We start from the raw sequence: 24,242 nt of genomic DNA, 5'->3' as shown, positions 1-24,242 counted from the left end.
CAAATTAAAAATGGGGGTCATGAGCACCATTAAGGCATGGTGGTAAATTAGATGGGTGTGAGAAAATATGGAGAGAAAGGCTACAACTTTGCATGGATACTGAGAAGCCCATTGCCTACCATGAGCCAGGCACTTGCCGACCCACTCATTTCTCCACGTCCAGGATGAGGCACAGCAACCTCCTCAGAACATGTGGACTCACCAGAAGAAACCTTCCATAAAACAACTCATTAAACAGCTTGGTTTTTTCCCATCCATCACAGGCCAAAACATGTTCCCGGGGAACCAGAAGTCCAAACACAATAATGCAGGAGAAGATAGCCAGTAAAGGGGTGGTGTCCCTGTTTATTCCCCACCGTCTCCACAGCCTATAAAATATTTATTTATCATGCACAAGGTAGAGGAGTGGAGAGTCCCCAGTACCACTCTGCCAAAGATTCATTTTGCCTATCACAATACTTGAGTGCTTTTACTTCAAAATTCCCCACCCATCCCTTTATACATTCCCTCACTGGGCTCAGATGTGGCAGCAGAGGTTGTAAGGCAGGTGTCCAGGGAAACTCACCCTGGGGTCTCTCTCCAGCTGCTGCTTGTGATGTAGGCTGCGTCTTCTCTTGGCCTTTGCAAGGCCATTGTGGTAAAAGTGGTATAGGCCGTCAGTGAAGGGGAGCTGTAGAGAGTCAAACAGACATAGGGCATAGTTAGCTTCTGGGGGTGGCCCCAGGACACGGAAACCAAAGCTGGGGCTGCATGCAAGGGTTCCATGAGATGAAGTATATGTGAGAAAACTGCTGGAAACTTCCTTCCTATCAGACTTGGACATCTATTTCCCTATCTGTACTCCTTTCGTTTTCTCTATATACTGCCCATTCACCCCTCCTCCTCAAATACCTTCTACTCTTTCCTCTATTTCTTTAGTTTCTACCCATTCTTTGATCTCCTCCTCCATAGAGTCTTCCCTTTATATTTATACTCACACCAAGTTCTCCATTCTCTTCCCTTGAACTAGTATTTATACTCTATGTCTGGTTGCTCCAGAATTGTGTTGTGATATACTCCTGTCTTCACAGCTGCATTATCTGTACTGTACCTTAGACTTTCTCTGTGACTCCTTGATGCCTTTCATCATATTGAGCACAGTGCAACCATGTAAATATAGTAAGCACCTATTAGATGGTGGACCGGATTTCCTTCTATCTCCCTAACTTACGGATCCTTGGGATTAGGTATGGGTGTCAGAACTAGTTGCAGAAAACCACAATAATGAGAGCTTGTCTGCTCATCAGGGCCTGTAAGAATCAGAGAACATAAGACTCTCTTGTCCTATGACCAAACTGGATTTGGGGACTTATGATGTACAGAGATGTATTAGTACAACAACAATAGCACAATACTTTTGAAATTAAGTTGGTATTAATTTGTTTAAGTTATTTATTGTAATCTCCAGGGCATCCACCAAGAAAATAACTAAACAATATATAGTATAATAAACAACAAGGTAATTAAAAAGGTACACTAAAGGGGTGTCTGTGTGGCTTAGTCAGTTGATATCTGACTTCAGCTAAGTCATGATCTCATGGTTCATGGGTTCAAGCCCCACATCGGGCTCTGTACTGACAGCTCAGAGCCCGGAGCCTGCTTCAGATTTTGTCTCTCTCTCTCTGTCTGCCCCTTCCCAACTCATTCTATGTCTCTCTCTCTTTCAAAAAATGAATAAGTGTTTAAAAAAATTAAAAAAAGTGTACTAAAAATATTTAACACAAAAAGGACTTTATGAAAGAATAAAAGAAAAAAGTTTATAAGACATATAGAAAGCACATGGTAAAATAGCAAGTGTAAAAATCTTTTAAGTATTACATTAAATGTAACTGGATTGAAAACTCTAATCAAAAGACAGAGTTACAGAATGAATAAAAAAAACATTCAACTATATGCTATCTAGAAGAGATACGCTTTACATTTGGGGGGGGGTATGATAAGGGAGCGTAAGGCAAGCTGAAGGCAAAGCACAAGCTAACAATAACCCTACTCCCCAAGAGTGGGATATGTGTGACATTCTTCAGGCACTCCTGGCAGCCCAAGAGCAAAGGAAAGAAAAAAAAAATGGTTAACTGATAGTGATCATAGTCATGCAGGACATGCAGGACCAGTTTACAAATGTCTTAGTAATTTACAAGAAAAACACAATATTATCAATAGCCTAATCTCCAGAAACCTATAGACTCAGTTTCCTGGAGCCCCAACATTATCCTCCCCTCTGGAGTGCTGTGGGGAACAAAGGCAAGAAGGAAATGGTAGGTAAAATTAAATTTCTTTATAATCCGTAGCCCACTGACAAATACTTGAGGAAAATGTAGAGTATAACATTTCTCCAGGAACTCCCTATTGTCTTAATGTTAATGCCTTACTAGAGGAAAACAACTTAGCTTGACAATAGCCAGGCCTCTGGTATCTTATGAGTTCTCGTTAGTATATGAAAGTCCTTTCGGAGGCCTCCCTTTTGCCTTTACCTCCCTCAACTCCATAGTATATAATCAGTCACTCTTCACACCCCCAGTGCAGCTCTTCCTTCCCATGAGTCCTGTCCCTATGCTTTAATAAATCAACTTTTTGCACCAAAAAAAAAAAATACACTTTAAATTCAAATGCACAAATGGGTTGAAAGTCAAGGGATGTGGAAAGATATACTGTACAAACAACAACCAGAAGAAAGGACTGACAATACTAGATATAATTGATTTTAACAAAAATTGTTACTACAGACAAGGAATGACATTTTATGGTGATAAAAGGGTTAATACATCAAAAAGACAGATAATTATAAATATATATGCATGTAACAATGAAGACCCCAATTCACAAAACAAAAGCTGACAAATCAAAGGGAGGAATAGGAGGGCGCCTGGGTGGCTCAGTCAGTTAAGCATCCAACTCTCAATATTGGTTCAGGTCATGATCTTGCAGTCATGAGAATGAGCCCTGCATCAGGCTCTATGCTGAGCATGAAGTCTACTTAGGATTCGCTGTCTGCCTCTCTCTCTCAAAATAAACATTTTTTTTAAAAGGGAGGCATAAATAATGGATCAATAACAGTAGACCATTTTCAATAATAAGCAGAACCAAGAAGTATGCAGACCAAAAAGTAAATTGAAGACTTGAACAAAACCAAAAACCAACTAAATCTAAGAGACATTTATGGAACATTCCACCTAACTATAGCAAAATTCAAAGTCTTATCAAGTACACATGGAATATTCCCCAAGATAGATCATATGTTAGGTCACAAATCAAGCTTTACTAAATTCAAAAGGAAGAAAATAATACGAAGTGTGTTAGCTGATCACAAATTCTAATTATATTAAAAATCAATAACAGATGAAGAGCGCCTGGGTGGCTCAGCTGCTTAAGCATCCGACTTCAACTCAGGTCATGATCTTGCAGTCTGTGAGTTTGAGCGCCACATCAGGCTCTGTGCTCACAGCTCAGAGCCTGGAGCCTGCTTCAGATTCTGTGTCTCCTCTCTCTGCCCCTCCCCCACTCATGCTCTGTCTCTCAAAAATGAATAAATGTTAAAAAAATCAATAACTGATGAAAAATTTAGAAATTTGGAAAACAACATACTCCTAAATAATCAGTGGGTCAAAGAATAAATTACACTGACTATTCCAAAATACTTTGAGATGAATGAAAACAAAAACAGAATTTAAAAACTTTTGGGATGCAGTTAAAATAGTGCTTACAGGGAAATCCATAGCTGTAAGTGCCTATTGTGAAAGAAAAAAGACCTCAAATCAATAACTGAACTAGAAAAAGGAGAGCAAACTAAATACAACAAATAGCAGGAAAGAAATTAGAAGATTTAAGTTGGAATAAATGAAATAGAAAATTAAAAAAAAATAGAGGAAATCAACAAAACCCAGTTATTCTTTGAAAAGTTCAAGAAAATTCACAAAACTCTAAGAACATTGACCGAGAAAAAGAAAGGTTCAAATAAATACAATCAGTGATGAAAGAGGAGATATCACTACCAACCTATAGAAATAAAATATATTGTAGGGAATACTGTGAATAACTGTATGCCAACAAATTAGATAACCTTGGTGAAATAGACAAATTCTCAGAAAGATATAAATTTCCAAAATTTACTTAGAAGTAATAGAAAATTAGAATAGACCTATAACAAGTAAAGAGATTAAATTAATAATTTTCAATCTTCCTGTAAAATAAAGTCCAGGCCCAAATAATTTCACTAGTGGGTTCTACCAAATGTTTTCAGAATTTATACCAATCCTTCAGAAACTCTTCCAAAAAATGTAAGATGAAGGAACACTTCCCAACTATTTCACCAAGGCTACTATTACCCTCATATGAGAACTAAAGATAGATATCACAGGAAAACTACAGACCACTATCCCTGACAAATATCAGCCCCTAAGTCCTCATCAAAACACTAGCAAAATGAATCCAGCAACATGTATAAAGGATTATATACCATGACTAAGTGGGATTTATCCTAGGAATGCAAGGTTCTTTTAACAGCTGAAAATCAGTTAATGTAATAACAATATCAATAGAATAAAGGGCTTTTTTGAAAAAAAAAAGTATTTATTTAGCTGATTATTACACAAAATCAAATACTCTTATGTTAAGACATTCAAAAAACTTGAAATGAAACGGAATTTCCTCAATCTGATAATTGTATCTATCAAAACACACATAACATCATATTTAATGTTGAAAGGGTGGTTACTTTCCCCTTAAGATCAGAGCAAGACAAGTTTGACTGTTCTTTCCATTTATATTGAACAGTGTAATGGTGTCCAGCTGGGACAATCAGGCAAGAAAAAGAAATAAAGTCATTCAGATTGAAAAGAAAGAAAAAAAATCTCTATTTGCAAAAGACATCATCTTGTTCGTAGAAATTCCTGGGAAATCCACAAAGAACTATCCAAATTAACAAATGAGTTCAGTGTGGTTGCAAGATATAAAATTAATATACAAAAATCAATTATAATTCTGTATGCTAACAATGACCAATCCAAGAATAGAGTTAAGAAAATAATTTCATTTACAATAACATCAAATAAGTAGAACATTGAAAATAAATTTAGCAAAAGAAGTATAAGACTTGTACACTGAAAAGTACAAAATATCATTGAAATAAATTAAAGAAGATATAAATAAATGGAAAGACATCCCATGTTCATGGATTTTTAAGATGGAAATATTCCCCAATTTTGCTAATCCTAAAATTCATATGAAAATGCAAAGGACCCCAATTAGCCAAAGCAATCTCAAAAAAGAACAAAGTTGGAAGACTCACACTTTCTCATTTCAAAACTTAATAGAATGCTACAGTAATCAAGATGGTCTGGTATTGGCATAGGAGAGACATACAGTTCAATGGTATAAAATTGAGAGTCCAGAAATAATTTACAGTAATTTATGGTTAATTGATTTTAACCCCGGTGCTATGAAAATTCAATGAGAAAAATTAGTCTTTTCAACAAGCCATGCTTAGAAAACTGAATATCTACACAAAAAGAATCAATTTGGATCCCTATCTCACATCACATAAAATTTTTAACTCAATATTATTTATAGCCCTAAATGTAAGAGGTGAAACTCTACAAATTTTAGAATAAAACATACGAGTAAATATACAAGTAAATATTCATGACTTTAGGCTAGGCAATGATTTCTTAGAAATGACACCAAAAGTACAAAGGACAAAAAACCCCAAAAACCCAAAATTGGACTTCATTAAAATTAAGAATGTGCTTCAAAGGAAATCATCAAGAAAATGAAAAGACAATCCACAGAATGAGATAAAATATTTTCAATTCATATCTATGATTAGGGACTCAAACCAGAATATATAAAGAATAATTTAGCAAGAAAGTCAAATAACTCAATTTAAAAATACGCAAAAGATTTGAGCAGTTATTTCTCCAAAGAAGATATACAAAGTGGCCAATAAGCACATGTAAAGTTGTTCATTATTAGTCATTAGTGAAATACAAATCAAAACCACAATGAGATATCACTTCACACCCACTAGAAAAAAAAAATTAAAAACCAGCAAGTGTTGGTGAGGATATATGGAGGAATTTGAAACCTTGTACTTTGCTAGTGGATAATAAAATGGCACAGACACTTTGGAGAACAGTCTGTCAGTTACTCAAAATATTAAGCACAGATTTTCATTTGATCCAGCACTTCTAATCATAGGTATATATCCGAGAGAAATGAAAGTATTATATCTACACAAAGACGTGTACACAAATGTTCTCAGCAGCATTATTCATGATAGGTAAAAACTAGACACAACCCAAATGTCCATCAACTGAGTGGGCACTCGGTAAGTGTTGGCAATAAGTAAGTAGATAAATAAAATGTGGTATGTAGATACAAAGGAATATAATTTGGAAACAAAAAGGAATGAAATACTGATATATGCTATAACACAGATGGACCTTAAAAACTAAATGCTAAATGAAAGAAGCGAGACCAAAAAAAAAAAAAAAAAAAAGGCTACATATTGTATCACTTCTTTTATATGAAATGTCCAGAACAGAAAAACAGATAGAAATACAAAGTAGATTAGTATTTACATCAGGGGCTAAGAGGAGGCAGAAATACAGAGTGATTGGTAATGGTATAGGGTTCCTTCTTGGGGCAATCAAAATGTTCTAAAAGTAGATCATGGTAAGATTTCACAACTTTTTGAATATATTGAAAATCATCAAATTGTACATTTTGAAAGGGCAAATTTTATGATTTGTGCATTATGTTTCAATAAAAATGCTATTTAAAAAATCCTGTGATGAACAGCCTTGTAAATGTCACTATATGCACAGATGAGAGGGGTTTTTTTTGAAGGATATATCCCAGGAATGCACTAATTTAATTAGAGATTGTGAACATCAGCATTTTGACAAATATCCCCCCAAATTTTTCCTATCAAGTTGTAAGTAAGTTGTAAAAGTAAGAATAAAATTATCCATTGTCCAATACTTCCAAACACTGGACTGAAATTTATTAATTGAAGTTTAAATTTTGCCTATTTAATAAACAAAATATGCCATCTTATTTGGATGTCTTTGTTTTTAAAGTTTGAACATCTTTTCCTATATTTATTGAACATTTTAATTCCTTCTCTTCAAATTGCCTGTTTGCATCTTTTCTGCATTTTTCTATTGCTTGTCATAAGCCAGGCACTGTGTTTTGCACTGGGGACACAAAGATAGATATGACATGTAAAATAGCTCACAATCCACCAGGGAAGGCCTATTTACAAACAGCAGCATATAAATAGTACTCTGTGATGGAGTGATTTAAGAGCATGAGTTCTGGGGTAACTTGGTTTAAATTCTGGATCTTCCATTTAATATGACCTTATGGCAAGTTATTTAACCCTTCTGGGCCTCAGTTTACACACTTATAAAATGGGAGAGTCCCCTTTTCATGTTGCCCTGAGAATTCAGTGAGATAATGCATGGAAAGTTCTTGGAATAATGCCTGGAACATAGTGGGCACTCAGTAAGTGTTGGCAAGTATTTTTATTGTTAGAGTACAGAGGGCTACAACAGTGTTACAAGGTGCCATTAGAACCCAAAGGAGAGATTATTTCAGTCAGAGGGATATCGGGAACATTTCATGAAATTTCTGGAGGAAGGAAAGGGTATTCAGACAAAGGGAATACTTTTTGTTTTTATTAAAGTGTGTATTTTCCCAATGTTTCAATTTTGAAGAGTGTGGCTATTTTTAAAACATAGGTGTAAGTTCTTCTACAGTCTTCCCATCAAGAGATGGAATACATGACCGCAGCTCTTGAATCTGGGGAATGTGATCACTTGGATCAAAAATGTATGTTGAAAATGATGCCATATGACTTTTGCGGCTGGGCCATAAAAGGCCACGTGACTTCCTGCCTTGTTCATCGGAACACTTGCTCTTAAAGTCCTGATCTGCCATTAAGAAGTTCAACTACTCGCAAGCTTCCATGTTATGAGGAAGCCCAAGCAAATTTGGCAGCTTTGTGCAGAGCTTTGGTTGACAATCTTGGCTGGGCCAAGTCTTCAAGTCACCCTATTTTGGGTGCTAAATATATAAATGAGGAAGCTTTGAATGATTCCACACTCCAGCCATGCTAGGCATTCTTCAACCACCAAGTCTTCTCAACTAAATTCCTATGTGGACCATCCACAGGTGATCCCCTGTGCCTTGCCTGAATTTCTGATCCTAATCCCATGAACATAAGAAAATGGTTGTCATTTTGTACTACTAAGTTTTAGGTTGGTTTGTCACCCAGAAACAGAGAACAAGCAACAAATACCTGGCTAAAAAAAAAAAAAAATTTCCCTCAGTTTTCAGGACTGTGCAAACTTGAAACTCTATGGTATTAGCTCTGTCTATTAATTGGTGATACCAGCCTGGAACAGCTCAGTTAGAGTCCTTCAAGCAACCTTCCTGGCACAGTGGGAAGGGGTCTTGGGGCCAGAGCAGCAGATACTGGATGAACCTCAAGGGCACAGCAAACTTGTCTAGGAGTCTGGTGTGTGAATGAAAATCTTTTAGAACACTGCAGCTTTTGTGATTTAGTTCCTGTTCATTAAAAATCACATTCTCCAGGGCAAATTAAACATCAATATTTCATGTGCATTTTCCAGGCTCAGTGGTTCTTGAATGGTGTTTTCCACTTAACTCCACTGATATACTCAAGGTAATGTTAAGATTTGACTTCAAAAGTGAGGGTGGGTGGAGGATGGAAAAGGAAAGAAAATATAAGTGTGCTGACCTTTTGCTTTCCAAAGACTTGTGCCTGTCTTGACTGTCAAGTGGTATGAACTTGGACTTTTATCTCCTGTTGTGGAGAGCAGGATGAATCTGAAAATTTTTAACACTAGCAAGGATTTGGGGGTAATCAAGCACCTGTGAGCATTGCAGGGACATTATTCTGGTTTTGTTTTACTGATTTTCAGGAATTAAATTTGAATGGAGGCAAAAGGAAAATTCTTTCTTACAATGGAATTCCAACTAATAAATGTAGAAGTAATGATGGAAATTGGTTACCACCTTTTAGGAAACACTGTAGTAATAATCGTGGCTGGCAAGCATCACCAACAGATACTAAACTTAGTGGGTGAAATATAATGATAAATAAAGCGAAATAATACTGTTATAGTAGAGAAACCTAACAGGCACCATCCATCCTAAACAAGTGATCAAGTTAGCCTCACTCAAGGTGAAATGTCCCAAAATCAGGTGCCTCATGACATGATGTACCAGGAAGGAGACAACATTGCAGATCCTGGATTGGATCCCAGATCAGTGAAGAGGACATTCATGGGGAAAATTTGAAAAAGTCCATAGATTAATTAGTAATATTATATCAATTATTTTCTTGACTTTGATAATTGTGCTATGTTTATGTAGGATGTTAACCTAAGGAGAGCCAGATAAAAGGTATGTGGTAACCCTGTGAGCTACGTTTTTTTTTGTTTTGTTTTGAGCTACGTTTTTTAAGTAATCTTTTTGTATGTGGTAAAATGTACATAATATAAAATTTATCCATTTTATTTATTTTTAAGTGTACAATTTCAGTGGCATTAAGTGCATTCACATTATTATGTAGCCATCACCACTGTTCATCTCCAGAACATTTTCCATCAAAACTGAAACTCTTTATTAAACAATAACTCCTCATTCTCTCCTCCCTGCAGCCTCTGACTACCAACGTTTTGCTTTCTGTCTCTATGGACTTCGACTACTCTAGGCACCTCATATAAGTGGACTTGTGCAGTTTTTGTCTTTTGGTGACTAGCTTATTTCACTCCGCACGATATCTTCCAGGTTCACCAATGTGTAGCATGTCTCAGAATTTGCTTCCTTTTTAAGGCTGGATAGGTCCTAAATGTATATTGTATATATTGATGAACACTTGGGTTGCTTCTACCTTTTGGCTAGTGTGAATAATGCTGCTGTGAACATGGGTGTACCTGTGTTATTTGTGCAAAAAAATTTTTTTTTTTAAGTTTAAAGTAATATCCAAATCGAAATTGTTAAAAATGTAAAAATATTTTTAAAATTAAATTCGAGGGGCACCTGGGTGGCCCAGCTGGTGAAGCGTCTGACTTCGGCTCAGGTCTTGATCTCATGGTTCATGAGTTCAAGCCAGGCCTCGGGCTCTGTGCTGACAGCTCGGAGCCTGGGGCCTGCTTCAGAGTCTGTGTCTCCCTCTCTCTCTCTGTCCTTCCCTGCTTATGCTCGCTGTCTCTCGCTCTCAAAAGTAAATAAATAAACATTTAAATAAATAAATAAATAAATAAATAAATAAATAAATAAATAAAATTAGAATGTTCCGTAGGAGGAACCGTTCAAGCTGGAGGCCCCACCACTTCCTATTGTCACATGGAAGGTCACTTCGATGGTTATGTTACCTGAAGGCTGTTGGGTTGCACCCCTGGCTTGGTCTAATTGCTTTATCTTATAAAATGGTAAAGATTATAATTTGGGGAGGGGCAGGGCTCTTCCAGTTGAGAAGGAGTCACCGGCAGAAATCCCAGGTCTCCTGTCGATCAGCACCCTTCACATCACATTGCTTCCACCGCAGCCTCGGTCTATGCCCCAGTCACCTTTGCAGCCGTGGCTCTACATCCCACAGACTGCAGGCTGGAGTTCTTAACAAAGACAAGGGCGACCGAAGGACAAGGAAGCTGGTGCGTGACATCCCCTCTGCGATGTCCTCGCAAGCCACGACCTGGGATTCTCTGATGAGAGGCACTGTCTTGGCTCTGTTAGAAATGGAGCTAACTGGTGTCATGGAGCTGAAACTGGAAAGTAGCAAGAAACAGGTAAATGGATCGCAGACCTAGCAGAATAGTAGTCTGCAGCCATTTGTTATTTTTTGGCATCCTCTTGCCTCTTGTCTTTGGACTGTGCAGCCCACATCTGCTGGCCTCTGAGCACCTGAGGAGGGCTGTCTGAGATCATTATGCAAGTAGGAAGGCACCACAAGCAGAGAAAGACAGATGCTGGGTAACTTACAGTAGTACAAGGTTGCTGCCTACACAGACCTTGATGATGTAATGCTCATGCATTCCTCAGTTTTTAAAGTAGAATGCTAATCTCTTTTAGGTTTATTTATTTATTGGGGGGGGGGTGGGTGCAAAGGAAGGAGAGAAAGGGAATCCCAAGCAGGTTCCGCAACGTCAGCAAGGAGCCCAATGCGGGGCTCGAATCCATGAACCATGAAATCATGACCTGAGCAGAAATCAAGAGTTGGTGGCTTAGCCGACTGAGCAACCCAGGTGCCCCAAGTAGAATGCTAATCTTAAAATAGAAAAGACATATTAAAAACAGTCTTAGGTCCCTGAACACTCACCTGAGTGTCCCAGTAAGAGATGTCTCATATACATCAACATTTGGTATATTTTCAAATGTTTTCTTTATTTAAAAAAATTTTTTTAGTGTTTATTTATTTTTGAGAGAAAGAGACAGAACATGAGTGCAGGAGGGGAAGAGAGGGATGGAGCCACAGAATCCAAAGCAGGCTCCGGGCTCCGGAGCTGTCAGCACAGAGCCAGACACAGGGCTCGAACCCACAAACTGTGAGACTATGACCTGAGCTGAAGTCAGACACTCAACTGACTGAGCCACCCAGGTGCCCCATGTTTTCTTTATTTAAACACATACACACCCTTCTTTTACACCATCACCTTTTTTTTTTCCCCTTAAGGCAAAATATGTTTGGTTCTGAAGGAAGGAGAAAAACAAGTGAAAGAAGAATTCACAGCAAATTGTCAGCTTGAAGTTTCAGGCTGGGTGATGGTATAATAATGTTGCTAGCTCAGACTTGCAGTGTTTTTAGAAATTCTCATTATGCTGCAAAATTTTATGGAAACCAGCAACACTTCCTATTGCCTTTATTCCTTACCTCTTGCTTCCTTTTCCTCCTGATAACCATGGCTCCAAGCTATAGCTCTTCTCCAAACCCACACACTCCTGTCCCTTAATGGGAGGGAACCTCTGAGAACTGCAGCCAATTATGCACCAATAAAAAGGTCTGTTAAATCCTCACAGAGCCCACCACCTGCTTTCCTTTGGACCAGGGTTTTTTCCACTTAAGCAATTCCTGGATGCTCCAGAAGGTCTGTGAGCATGGCTTCCACCCCAAATTTTGTGCTGCTATGCATTTCTTACTTTTTAGGAGACCTCACAGCTTCTTACCAATTCACAGATGGGTCCAGAGTCCCCATACAGTTAGGCCTCTCTGGTTTAGACCCATCATGTTCTTTGCGTTTGTCCATTGTGCTAATTTTCATGATGCTCAGTCAGCTAAGTTGGAAGTCCAGTTTGGTAGAATTGGATGTCATTCCACATATAAAGATTTTTTATAATTTTATTATCAAAAGGAGCTGCTGTCAAGGGATTTAAGGAGAAGGGATGCCTGGGTGGCTCAGTCGTTAAGCATCCCACTCTTGCTTTCGGCTCAGGTCATGATCTCATGGTTTGTGAGTTCAAGACTGGCATCGGACTCTGCAGCTGGCAGCATGGAGTCTGCTTGGGATTCTCTCTGTCTCTCTGTCTCTCTCTGCCCCTCCCCTGCTCACACTGTCTCTGGCTTTCTCAAAATAAATAAATAAACTTTAAAAAGAAAAAAAGGTTTCAAGAAAAAAAAAAAAACCCAGAAAACAAAACAATACATCAAGGACTGGAACCAGCCCAGCTGATAATTGCTCTTCAGTTTCACTTTGGCCCTGTGTTTTACAGTCAGATCTAGGCTCTGCATTACACTGACATTTCCTGAGACCATTCTTAATTTCCCTGGATCTCATGCAATCTCTTATGGATGAGAGACTGCAGTCTGTAATAAGGTTGGGGGACAAAGAGAACTGAGGGAGTCCCAGGCTCTGCCCTACAGATACTTACAGGCTGGTGAGGAAATGTACAAGCAGGAAAATTATACTGTGTAATGGACAGAAACATATGACAGTATAGAGAAAAAGAAGAATAGAAAGAGAGGTTGTGGCTGTTAAGTAGGCAGGAGACAGTAAGAAGAAGAGAGGAGAGGGGAAGGGACAGGCTGACAATTTCTGTGAGAGAGGCAGGGTAAGTTAGTGTGGATTTAGATAGCATTAAAAGGCCTTTTTTTGCATCCTAAATTGTGTGTGTGTGTGTGTGTGTGTGTGTGTGTGTGTGTGTGTGTTGAAGCTTGGTCTCATGAAAGTTTAGTTATCTCTAGGAGGCTAACTCCCTAAGCCATGACTGGCTAAATGCCTCCATTGAGATTTGCTGATGGGATGGTGGTTTCTCGGGCCAGAAAGGAAGAGAGTAGGACTAAAAGAAGCAGAAAAGAAGATACCAAAGGCCTAGGTATACCTGTATTGCAATCATGCCCCAGCCTGAACCACCTCTTGTATATAGGTTCTAAATGTTCACCCCTACTGACTTGTACATCTTTCTCTCAACCAAAGTTCCTCCTCTTCAAAGTCTGGACCCAGGATCACACTTCTAAGCTATTTGAATTCTCTCACTTCTTCCTGTTTTACTTTGGAAAGAGAGATGGACAAGAAATGGGTCTGGAGAACAACTGGTAAAAACCACCTCCTTTCCTGCAAAAGACTCTTCTTTTGTCTTATGCCTCCCCAGGACCACTATTAGCTGCCTCTGCTGTCAGGCTCTTGGGTGATTCACAAAGAAGCTCAAAGAACATGATCAGTAGCTGAGGATTGGGGAGACAGGCAAACCCGCAGAGGGAGGCTGTCACTCCAATGCTGAGGAGCCCCAGGGGTCCTCATTAAAGCCCTTTAGTATTGGAGGAAACTTTTCAGTCACTCAGGGTTCAGTCATGTATGACCATGATAATGTGTGCTACAAAGCACCACAAATCTTGGTAGCTTTAAACAGCAACCACAGTTGCTCACATTTTCCTGGGTTAACAGCTTATGCTCATTGAGTGTTTGTTCAGGTCTTGATTGGGCTACTTCATGCATGTGTGGTCAGTTGTAGTTTATGTAGTTGGTTCTGCTTCAGAGTGTTGACTGGCTGTGAGCAGGGGTACCTCAGGTCTCCTCTACATGGTCTCTCATCCTCCAACAGCCATGTCCAGGCTTGTTCTCATGGATGATGCAGGGTTCCAAAAGTAAATACAACAGTGCAAAAGACCAAATGGGAATGTGTAAGGCCTCTTGAGTCGCAGGCTTGGAACTGGCCCATAGCACTTTGACCATATTCTTTTGGCCAAAGCAAGGCAGAGGCTAGCCCAGAATAGAGAGGACTGCCAAAGTTCCAGGGCAAATATAGGAAGGTCAATAATTGGGCCATGAATGGAATCAATGTATCACAGTCAGAACATACCAGGAAGTCCACCCTAAAGATGAATCGGGGACCAGCTGATGCCTTGGGACATCCAGTTGCCACCTCTTCCCAGAAGGCAAGGCATGGATATCACCATTTTTGGATCTGCTAGATGGGACAGTTGACGCACAAAGGGAGTCAGCATGAGGCCACAAACCAGGATGTTGCCAGTTTCCAGCAGAAAATGGCTAAATCCATTTGTAAATTTGCCTTGCCAGGCCCTTCAAAAAAATCATCCCATTTACTGATTGAAGCAGTCCTGCAAGGTGGGTGTTATTATTTCCATTTTAAGTATGAGGAGACAGAGGTGCAGAGAAGTTCATTTGGACCCAGGTCTGGCTGACTTTGAAGCCAGTGCTTTTCTTCTATTTTTCACTCTCCCTCAAATTTCTTCCCTACCCTGAACTTGTCTTTCTCTGAGTCAGTCAGAGGATGGGCCCTGCACGTTACTGATACCTGCCCAGGGACCATTACTGGTTTCCCTGGATTGAGTGCAAGGTAAGCGAAGGAAGGGAGAAGGACATAGTTCGGCATGATTTTTTTCAATTAAAAAAATAAAAAAGTGTGTTTAACCTAATACACAAATTAAATATGAATTCCCATCATGAAATAGAAAACTATTTTTTAAAGCAGACTTTTATATCAGCTATAAAGTCATAACTGGCATCCAGAGCAAGGGTAAGAATAGTTTGATTGACAGCTCAAGATGATGAGGGAACAAACCATATTCCTCAGGTTCACACTGGGCTATACCCCCTCCATGGGTTGGGCAGGGACCAACCAACTTCCGCAGTACAGAGAGGAGGTGCCTTTTATCCAGATATTTTCTGGAGAACACCTCCATTTACTAGCCTGTCTCTTAAACCAGGAAGCCTGAAGGATTTTTGATCCATACTTTTGAGATTAGGCCTTTACATTTTCATTTTTGCACTTGTGGCTTGCCATCAAAGGCTGGTAGTGACTACTTACTCTAAGTGCTCTGATCATTTGTCTCATTTTGTTCTCATTGTCAGACAACTGAATATCCTTAGTCAATCCCAGGAGAGCAATTCCGACCCATAGCCAAGGGGATCATGCATGCTGCACAGAAGGAAATGCTTCTTCCTTATGGGGAGATTCATACACAGGCTGGTTTTGTATGAAATGTTAGGGATCAGAAGAATCTTAAGCCTTAAAAACTTGAACTACTGACACAGCACCTAAAGTTTCATCTTTCAAAATTATCCTGGTATGCCAAAAAGAACATTCTCTCTGGAGACAGACTTGGGAACAACTGCAGGCTCCATGTGGACAATCTTTGTATTGCTTACAAGTACCTGGTATAGAGCATGTGCTTCATAAATATCTATTGAATGAATGAAAAAATTGCGAAGTTCTAGACTGAACTTGGAGGAGTCACTAATAGCTGTGTGCCTCAGCGTAGATGGCTATCTTTCAGTATGGCATTCTTTGGGCATTAGTAAGACATTTAATGCTTTGGGAGGCAAGCAGGAAATATAAATATGTGAGTCAGGTATAGGACAATAGGGAGAGGTGAGGCTTGTGGCAAATTGGAGAGTACATGCCTTCCTTACGACAAAAAGATTGAAAGAACTATGTTGGGCAAAGAAAACTTAATTCGTGAGTCAATGAGTGATGCATATTGCACCTTCTAGCTCTGAACAGTCTAGAACTCTAATAAATGCTTGGCAAAAGGCACATCTTAAGAGGGATTTTGAACTCCTAGAAACTCATGAGATTGAACCAGGGTATAAATACCCTCAGGTCTTTTAGCATTAAAAAAAATCTATTTCATCACAGACATGACTGAGACTATCTGTTATTTTTGTCCATAGTTGGGCCCAAGTACTCTGCAGCAGTTGTGGAAGACAAGACAGATTAATCACTACCAAACATCAGCTCTGGGGTTGATTACAACGGAGAAGAAGGGGTGAAAGAAAAGTAGTCACCTGAGCTGGTGTCTTCACAAGCAAGGTGTTTCCTTTTTCTTTGAAATCTGGAATAATCCAGAAGAAAGCTGGATTTGACCAAGCCAATAGCAAATGTGATTTCTTAATGAAGTTCACTGGTGCCACATTAAATTCCACATCGATAAGAGGGCAGGAGAAAGGGGATTCATTTGGAATTGTATTCAAAGGGATACATTTGTTGGTTTGTGTATATGAGAGCAGTGATATCAAGACTAAGTTAAATATTGAAATATCAGTGTTGGTCTCACTGGAATAAAGTTGCAGAAAGAATGGAAAAGCTTGTGAAGGAAGAAAGGGACTTTGCAGGGAAGAAAGCTGATTGCACTTTCAAAGAGTAAATAGCTGTAAAAATGGTGTCGCATTTGTCTTCATTGCAGCAGAAAGATTTTCACAGTATATTGCTTTTGTAGAAACAAAACAGTGTGTGCCAACTAAGGTTACTGCTTGGAAAGATGTTCAGCTAATATTCACCTAAGTGTTAATAACAGGTGGCAAAACTTGGAATGATTTAATTTTTTTGGTTTACCTCTTTATTATTTTCTACAGTGAGCTTTGTAGACTCTTAAATTTTGACATATACAATAAAGATAACTTCACTTTGTAAAATAAAAGCCAGTATGCTTCATAGTATCTCAGCATTTTCACAGTGGAAATGGCCCGATAGGGTACCTAGCACTATGTCTCACTTTGCAGAAGTTAGGACACCTTAGTTGGCACCGGAGTTCTTCTTGGGGAAGCAGTGGTCTTTATCTGAGAGAGTCTTGTGATGGTTGGTAGAGTCCTAAGGTCATGGGTGCCTAGAGAACAAAAAGATCTGTTCTTCCTGAGAAGAATCTGTTTTGACCCATGAGAGGAAGGAATTATAAGCAGACCAAGGGACACAAAAAAGAAAGGGGAGAGAAGTCAGTAAGAGATGTGAAGCTGGCATGACATTGGGCAAAGGGGCCACTGCTTGAGCCCCAGTGGTGAGGTGACCAAAAGTTGTCTTTATGCCTGCCTGATGCTTACTTTACAGTTGTTTGTATTTTGCAACATAAATCCCCTCTCTGCATCCCTGACATCTTTAGTAAAATACATTATAGTTACAAATGCCTTGGGTGAGTGGTTAGAGTTAGGTAGGTGTGGGGAAATCAAGATGGTGGCTGACTTTCACACCTGCTAGCCTAATGAAGAATAGAGATTGCAGGTGTGGGATAGGACATCAGCTATTAACCTAGAAGTTTTATTGGGAGCAGAAAACAGGATCTAGAAGTGAAACAAGGATCCAGATTTTACCCTTAGAATTTACAGGAATGTTGAGAAGGGCTTAGGACTTCTAAACGTACATAATTCAGGAGTGGGGGAGGGGTTTGAGTGAATCTTATTTAGATCTCAAGGTACCGGGCATTTTCAGTTGACATCTGGATTATATACATAAGAAAAGTGAGGTTCAGAAAGTTAAATAACTTGGTCAAGGTCATACTGCTCTATAGTGGCAGAAGTTGGATGAAACCTCATGGCTATTGAGAAAGTGGAAATTTTCTCAGTTTCATAGAGGGAGAGAGACTTGAATGATAGTTTTGAGTCAATATACCCTTTTTGGGATAATTTATTTTCAAAACAACTTCTTTCTTTCTTTCTTTCTTTCTTTCTTTCTTTCTTTCTTTTTTTTTTTTTTAAAGAAGCAAACTTTATTCTTCCTTTGAGGAAGGGTAATTATTTTTTCCTAGATAAAAGTACAGGTTTAAAATGTTTCTAATGGATTAATATCAATGAAGGAGATCCAACCACAAAGTAATTCATACTATCTGCTATTCTTCAGTGTATAACCATACATTCAAATAAAGCAGAAACCAATTGCAAAGAAAAAAAACCATTTTGAAATAACTTAGGATGCTTTTTGAGTATAATTACTAAAGTTGATGACTTTACAGAACCAGCTGATTAGGGTTGAAATAATTTCAAACTCACAGAAAAATTTCAAGAATAGGGCAAAGAATGTTCATAGAACCTCTATCCAGAGTCTCCAGTCACTAACATTTTACTGCACTTTCTTGATCATGTTTTCTATGTATACATATTAATTTTGTTGAATTTTCTGAGTGTAATTTGTAGATGGCATTTGTTTCCTAAGGACAAGACAGTATGAGTATTATAATCAGAAAACCAACTTTGATATAATATTATTTTCTCACTTGCAGACATCAAGACATCACTAATATTCACCAATTGTCTTAATAATATCATTTATGGCTTTTAAAAAATCTGACCAAGGTCAATCCAGGATCACATGTTGCATGTAGTTTTCATCTCTCTTTTAATCTGGAAGAATTTCTTAGTTTGTCTGTCTTTGTCTTTCATGACCTTAATACTTTTGAAGAGTACAAGCCAGCTATTTTGTAGAGTTCCATTCAATTGGGAATTGTCCAATGTTTTCTTACCATTAGATTGAAGTTATGTTTTTTGGCAGGGATATCACACACATCATGGTGTATGGTCTTGATACAATGTACAGTCTTTTAAATGCAACTACGTTAAGATTAACCATTCTGATCTCACCCAACTAATAGTGAATTTACAGACTGAGCTCAAGACACATTTGTGGGCACATTCAATGCTACTTGCTCACAGACTTCTGAGCATTCAAGTGTGAGGATACTGAGTAACTTAAAAGCAAAACCTATGCTAACAATGAGAAAGTACACTTTGAAATAAAAACTATACCATTTACATTAGCATAAATTCAAAAATGAATTTATATTTGTTAGATATAAATCTAACAAATCAGGTGCAAGATATATTTGAGGGAAACTATAAAACTCTGATCAATAGTATCAAAGAAATAAATAAATGGAGAGATATTCCATGTTCATGGATAGCAAGACTTCATATTGTTAACATGTAATTTCTTCCCAACCTCATCTATGGATTCAATTCAACCCCAATCAAAATCTCAGTAAATTGGTCTGTGGACATTGACAAATTGATTCCAAAGGTTATATGTAGAGACAAAAGACCTAGAATTGGCAACACAGTATTAAAGGAGAGGAACAAAGTTGGAGGACTGACACTGCCTGATTTCAAAATTTACTATAAAGCTATACTAATTGAGGCAGTACAGTCTTGGTGAAAGCATAGAATAATTGATCAAGAAAACAGAATAGAGAGCCCAGAAATAGGCCTGCATAGATATAGTCAACTGACCTTTGACAGAAGAGCAAAGGTAATACAATGGAATAAAGATAGTTTCTTTAACAACTGATGCTGGAACAACTGGAGATCCACGTGCAAAAAAAAAAAAAATCCAGGCACAGACTTTACACCCTTTACAAAAATTAACTCCAAATGGATCATAGACCTAAATATGAAACACAAAACTATAAAACTCCTAGAAGATAGCATAGGAGAAAACCTAGATGACCTTGGGTATGTGATACATTTTTACATACCACACCAACGACACAATCTATGAAGGAAATAATCGATAAGATGGGCTTCTTTAAAAATAAAAACTTGTGCTCTCTGAAGGACAATATTAAGAGAATTAGAAGACAAGCCACAGACTGGGAGAAAATATTTGCAAGAGACACATAAAGGACCGTTATCCAAAATAAACAAGGAACTCTTAAAACTGAACAGTCAGAAAACAACCCAGTTAAAAAAATGGCCAAAGATTTTAACAGACACCTCACCAATGAATACATACAAGTGGCAAATAAGCAGATGAAGAGAGTCCATATTATACACCATGAGAAATTGCAGGGACACCTGGGTGGCTCAGTCGGTTAAGCGTCCAACTCTTGATTTCAGCTCAGGTCATGATCTCATGGTTCATGGGTTCGAGCCCAACATTGGGCTCTGTTTTGACAGGGTGGAGTTTGCTTGGGATTCTCTTTCTCCTTCTCTTCCTGCCCCTTCCCTTCTCTCCCTTCCTCTCTCAAAATAAACAAATAAACCCAAAGGAGTTGAAAACTCATGTTTACACAAAAAGCTGCCCATGGATGTTTACAGCAGCTTCATTCATAATTGCTAATACCTGGAAGCAACCAAGAGGTCCTTCAGTAAGTGGATGGATAAACTGGTATATCTAGATAATGGAATGTCATTCAGTGCTAAAAACAAAGCAAAGCAAAACAAAACACGGAGCTATCAAGCCATGAAAAGACATGGAGGAAACTTAAATACGTATTACTAAGTGAAAGAAGCTGAACTGAAAAGGCCACATTTTGTATGATTCCAATTCTCTGGTATTCTTAAAAGGGCAAAACTATGCAGGCAATAAAAAATATTAGTGTTTTCCAGGGGTGGAGGGAAGGAGAGATGAACAGCAGAGAACAGATGATTTGGAGGGCAGTCAATAGTTTGCATTATATTATAATGATGGATATTTGTCATTATACTTTTTCCAAACTCATAGAATTTACAACACAAAGAGAGTTGTGTCAGTAAGGCAAACTGAATTTGGAGTGATTATGGTGTGTCAATGTAGGTTCATCTTTGGTAAAAAATGTACCCTTCTAGTGAGTGATGCTGATAATGGGGAAGGAGATGAATGTGGGGGAGTGGGAAGGGGTATATAAGAAATCCCTGTATATTTAAATTTTGTTGGAAACTTAAAACTGCTTCAAAAAAAGATAGCTTTGAAAAATATATACAGCCTATTTCAGTGGATTCTGATTGCTATAATTACCCAACCAGGGAGCAACATGTTGGGAATGGAATATAAAATATGTGGCTTTTATTTTTTATTTTTAATTACTGCTTTTATTTATTTTCATCATTCTTTTCCTGTTAATCTTGGAAAGCATGGTTGGGCAGTGGAAAACATAGGGATAAAGAGTTGGACATTTTGAATAAACACAATGCCTCCAAAACTGTAAAAGAATATAATTGAAAGGATTCAGTAAGAAGCTATTCCATTAAAAAAAAAAAAAAAAAAAAAAAAGAAGCTATTCCATTCTTAGCAGAGAGGCATATGGACACACAGAAAGTGATATGCTATCTCATAAAAATCAATCAATGAGAAACAGTGCAAGACCATTTCATACAGAAGGCAAACAAGCCACATTATTTAGATGAATAAAGTAAATATGATTTCCATAGAGGAGTAGAAGTCTTGACAGCTTCTTTGAACAGATGCCACTCATGCAGCAGAGAAGCCTAATTGTTTGTATGTGCCTTCAGCTTCTCTGTCAACAGGAGGAAGCCTGTGGAGTGAGGATGTCATTTCCTTGCATAACCAGATGTGACAGAGGATATTATTCAGCCTCAGCTTATCTGGGCATGTTATAAGGTTAGCCTGGTCTGAGAAAGTCCGTTGTGTGTAGAACCAGAGCTTTCCACACCCCAGCTTATAAAATGGGTATTCATTAAAGCTGAATGGAGTCATCAGATCAGGTGAAGTCTAACAAACTGGAGTAGAGAACTTATAACATGCTTTCCTTTGCACATAAATCTACGTGTGTCAGTCACCTTTCTGTCTGTAGAATCCATGCCTTTCAATGTGCTTATCTCTGTAGGACTCACTAAAAACCTGTTGATAAAATATGAATTGCATGGATGGATGTTCCTTTGGAATTAGATATTTCCAAGGGAGGAATTAGCTATTTGAAGGGAGACTAGCAGAGAGAGTGGAGTCACTGACCTGAAGTCACAGCACTCAGGACACCTTGTCCATTCCTAAGCCACTACTGAGCATTTGTCTCCATGGACAACATTCAGCTCTCTTCTGTGATTCTGGGAGCCACTCTTGCCTACAACCAGGAGCTCAACAATGTGAAACAGCTTGCATTGTACATGGTTGTTTTCTATATTGTAGGACTGAGTGAACAGTCCAAAGTGGGATTCAAGCTATGATTCACTACCAAAAACTAAACAACTAATTTATATCAAGTTTATGACAACCAGGTAGTGAGACAGATAGAGGGTACCTGATTCTCTGCCTCACTCACTGTTTCCTTCTAGCCTCAGGCAAAATTTCCAAACACTATTTCAGAGATGAAAATTTAAGAACATACATTATTCCTTTAGAGGAGCCAGGAATAATCTACCTGTCAGATCCGCTGTGATGACAGTGATATACTACTGTCCTGGCTTTTCTTTTTAGCTCCTAAGTTAGAAGGTCTGTTTTAGATTCATGCATTCATATGTTGGGAGAGGAAGTAGGATGCATTTAATCATTTTGTTCTTAGCTGGAATAAATTTCACAGATGGAACTGGCTGCCTCTACCAGCCATTTACTGTGGCTCCAAAGACAATAATTAAGCCATTCGTATCCTTGATGTCATCAGCCAGTGGCAATGGGATCAAAGACATGTAACCTGACTCCCAGTAGCATCATCTGTTAAAGGGGATGATGCTACCAGCTTCCAAAACATGACTGATTCCATAGGACAAAGGAACCAGGCTGGGAAACCTAGGCCCCTCCAACTCACTATTAGCTCAACTTGTTATCCTAGACTTTCCTGTTACACTTTCCAAGTATCCTTCAACGCCCCCTTCTACATAACGACAATATCCAAACTCGTCTGCATGGCTTGGGTGACCCCTCATAAACTGACCCCAGTCCACTTCTTTGGCTTCTCGGTCTCTCTCCACATTTAGCCAGACACAACCACTTGCATTCCCTCCAGAATCCTGGTGTGTTCCCTTGCACACGTCATGGGATCCTCTATAAACCCTCTTTCCTTTTGGCCTGTTGAAATTATGAGTCTCAATCCAAATTCACATCAACCTGACACTGTCTGCCCTGGGAAGACTCCCTTTCTGCTGACAGTCATTGCCTCATGGGTACTATATCATAAATCTACCACAAAACATATTGCCAGTACTCTAGTTGTTTACAAAGAGCACTGTATTCCTCTGATTTCTTTAAATCAGAACCTATATTCTATCTAACTGATGGCCTCTGTGCATCAGATGGTGTTGATGCCCTGCCTTCATTCCCGTGGCCTACCCGGGACACCGCCTGTAGACAGTACCTATACATGACAGAGTCTTTGTGCATTTTTACCTCTGGAAGCATGTTTGGTCTTCTTGGGGAAAGCAAAAGTGCCAGCAATTTGATGGCTCGGGTGCAGCCCTCAGCAAAGAAGGAATGGCAGCTGGTGGTTAAATTTCCCAGCTTTCTCAGTCTTTGATGGGATAACTCAGAGATGTCATCACTTGCAGAAGGTCTAGAATGTTGCAATAATGGTCTGCATTTTGTTTCTGCCTCTCTGGATCAATTCCATGGTTAGTTGTCTCCACACTGACTGAGCTTGGCCATGTGCACTTGTTTTGGCCGATGGGACTTAGTAAATGTGACACAAGCAAAGATTTGTTCCCAAATCCATGTCTCAGTGTCTGACATCATACTTGCTTATTGAATGTACTAAGTACATGATTGTTGAATGAAATGAATATTTTTCTGCTTCTATACTATCCCCTGGTATGACTGTGGCTCCTGTTAGTTTCTTTGTCCATTCCTTTCAAACTCCTGTAATTTTCCCTTGGTCCTTTCCTCTTTTCCAGTTAATGGCCAGGAAGGTTTGTTTTGGCTTCAGCTGCTGGGTCTAAATTTAGGTTAATGTCAAGCCTCACTGAAGACACAACTCTACAAAGTTCTCTTTGGCACTGATTCTGCCCTCCCTCCCCCACAATATGGTACCACTTCTGGACTTCGAGATCGACAATGGCTTGTCTCCCATCCTTCTTCCCATGTCTTAGGCTCTGCAAGGTCTCTCTTGGTCTCCCATTCTTGGCTGACAGTCCCAAGAAATACAATCAGCAGGAACTGACTAGAATGGACCCTTGGATGCCAACTACCTTCTTGTGTCTGAATTTCCATCACCTTGGAAGGGAACTGATAGCCTCCTGATGAAACTGATTTTTTCCCCTTCACAGAAGTAGAGAGCAAGCTAAGGGCAAGGAAGGATAGAATTTGTGGATTAC

At 38.8% G+C, this 24,242-nt stretch overlaps 1 protein-coding gene across 1 annotated transcript in view; it reads right to left on the bottom strand.

The window, feature by feature from the left end:
• Positions 1-24,242, bottom strand: part of PCSK2 (proprotein convertase subtilisin/kexin type 2) — a 273,296-nt gene that overhangs the window by 234,338 nt on the left and 14,716 nt on the right. The window contains exon 2 of the mRNA XM_019462495.2: positions 566-670. Within this exon, the coding sequence (XP_019318040.1) occupies positions 566-670 (105 nt within the window). The remainder of the gene's footprint in view (positions 1-565; positions 671-24,242) is intronic.

This window comes from Panthera pardus, unplaced genomic scaffold (assembly GCF_024362965.1).
Source record: "Panthera pardus isolate Hobbes unplaced genomic scaffold, ASM2436296v1 HiC_scaffold_25, whole genome shotgun sequence".
In the NCBI taxonomy this organism is placed as follows: Eukaryota; Metazoa; Chordata; class Mammalia; order Carnivora; family Felidae; genus Panthera; species Panthera pardus.
The sequence above is the reverse complement of the archived record's forward strand: the minus strand, read 5'-3'. Positions and strand labels throughout refer to the sequence as shown.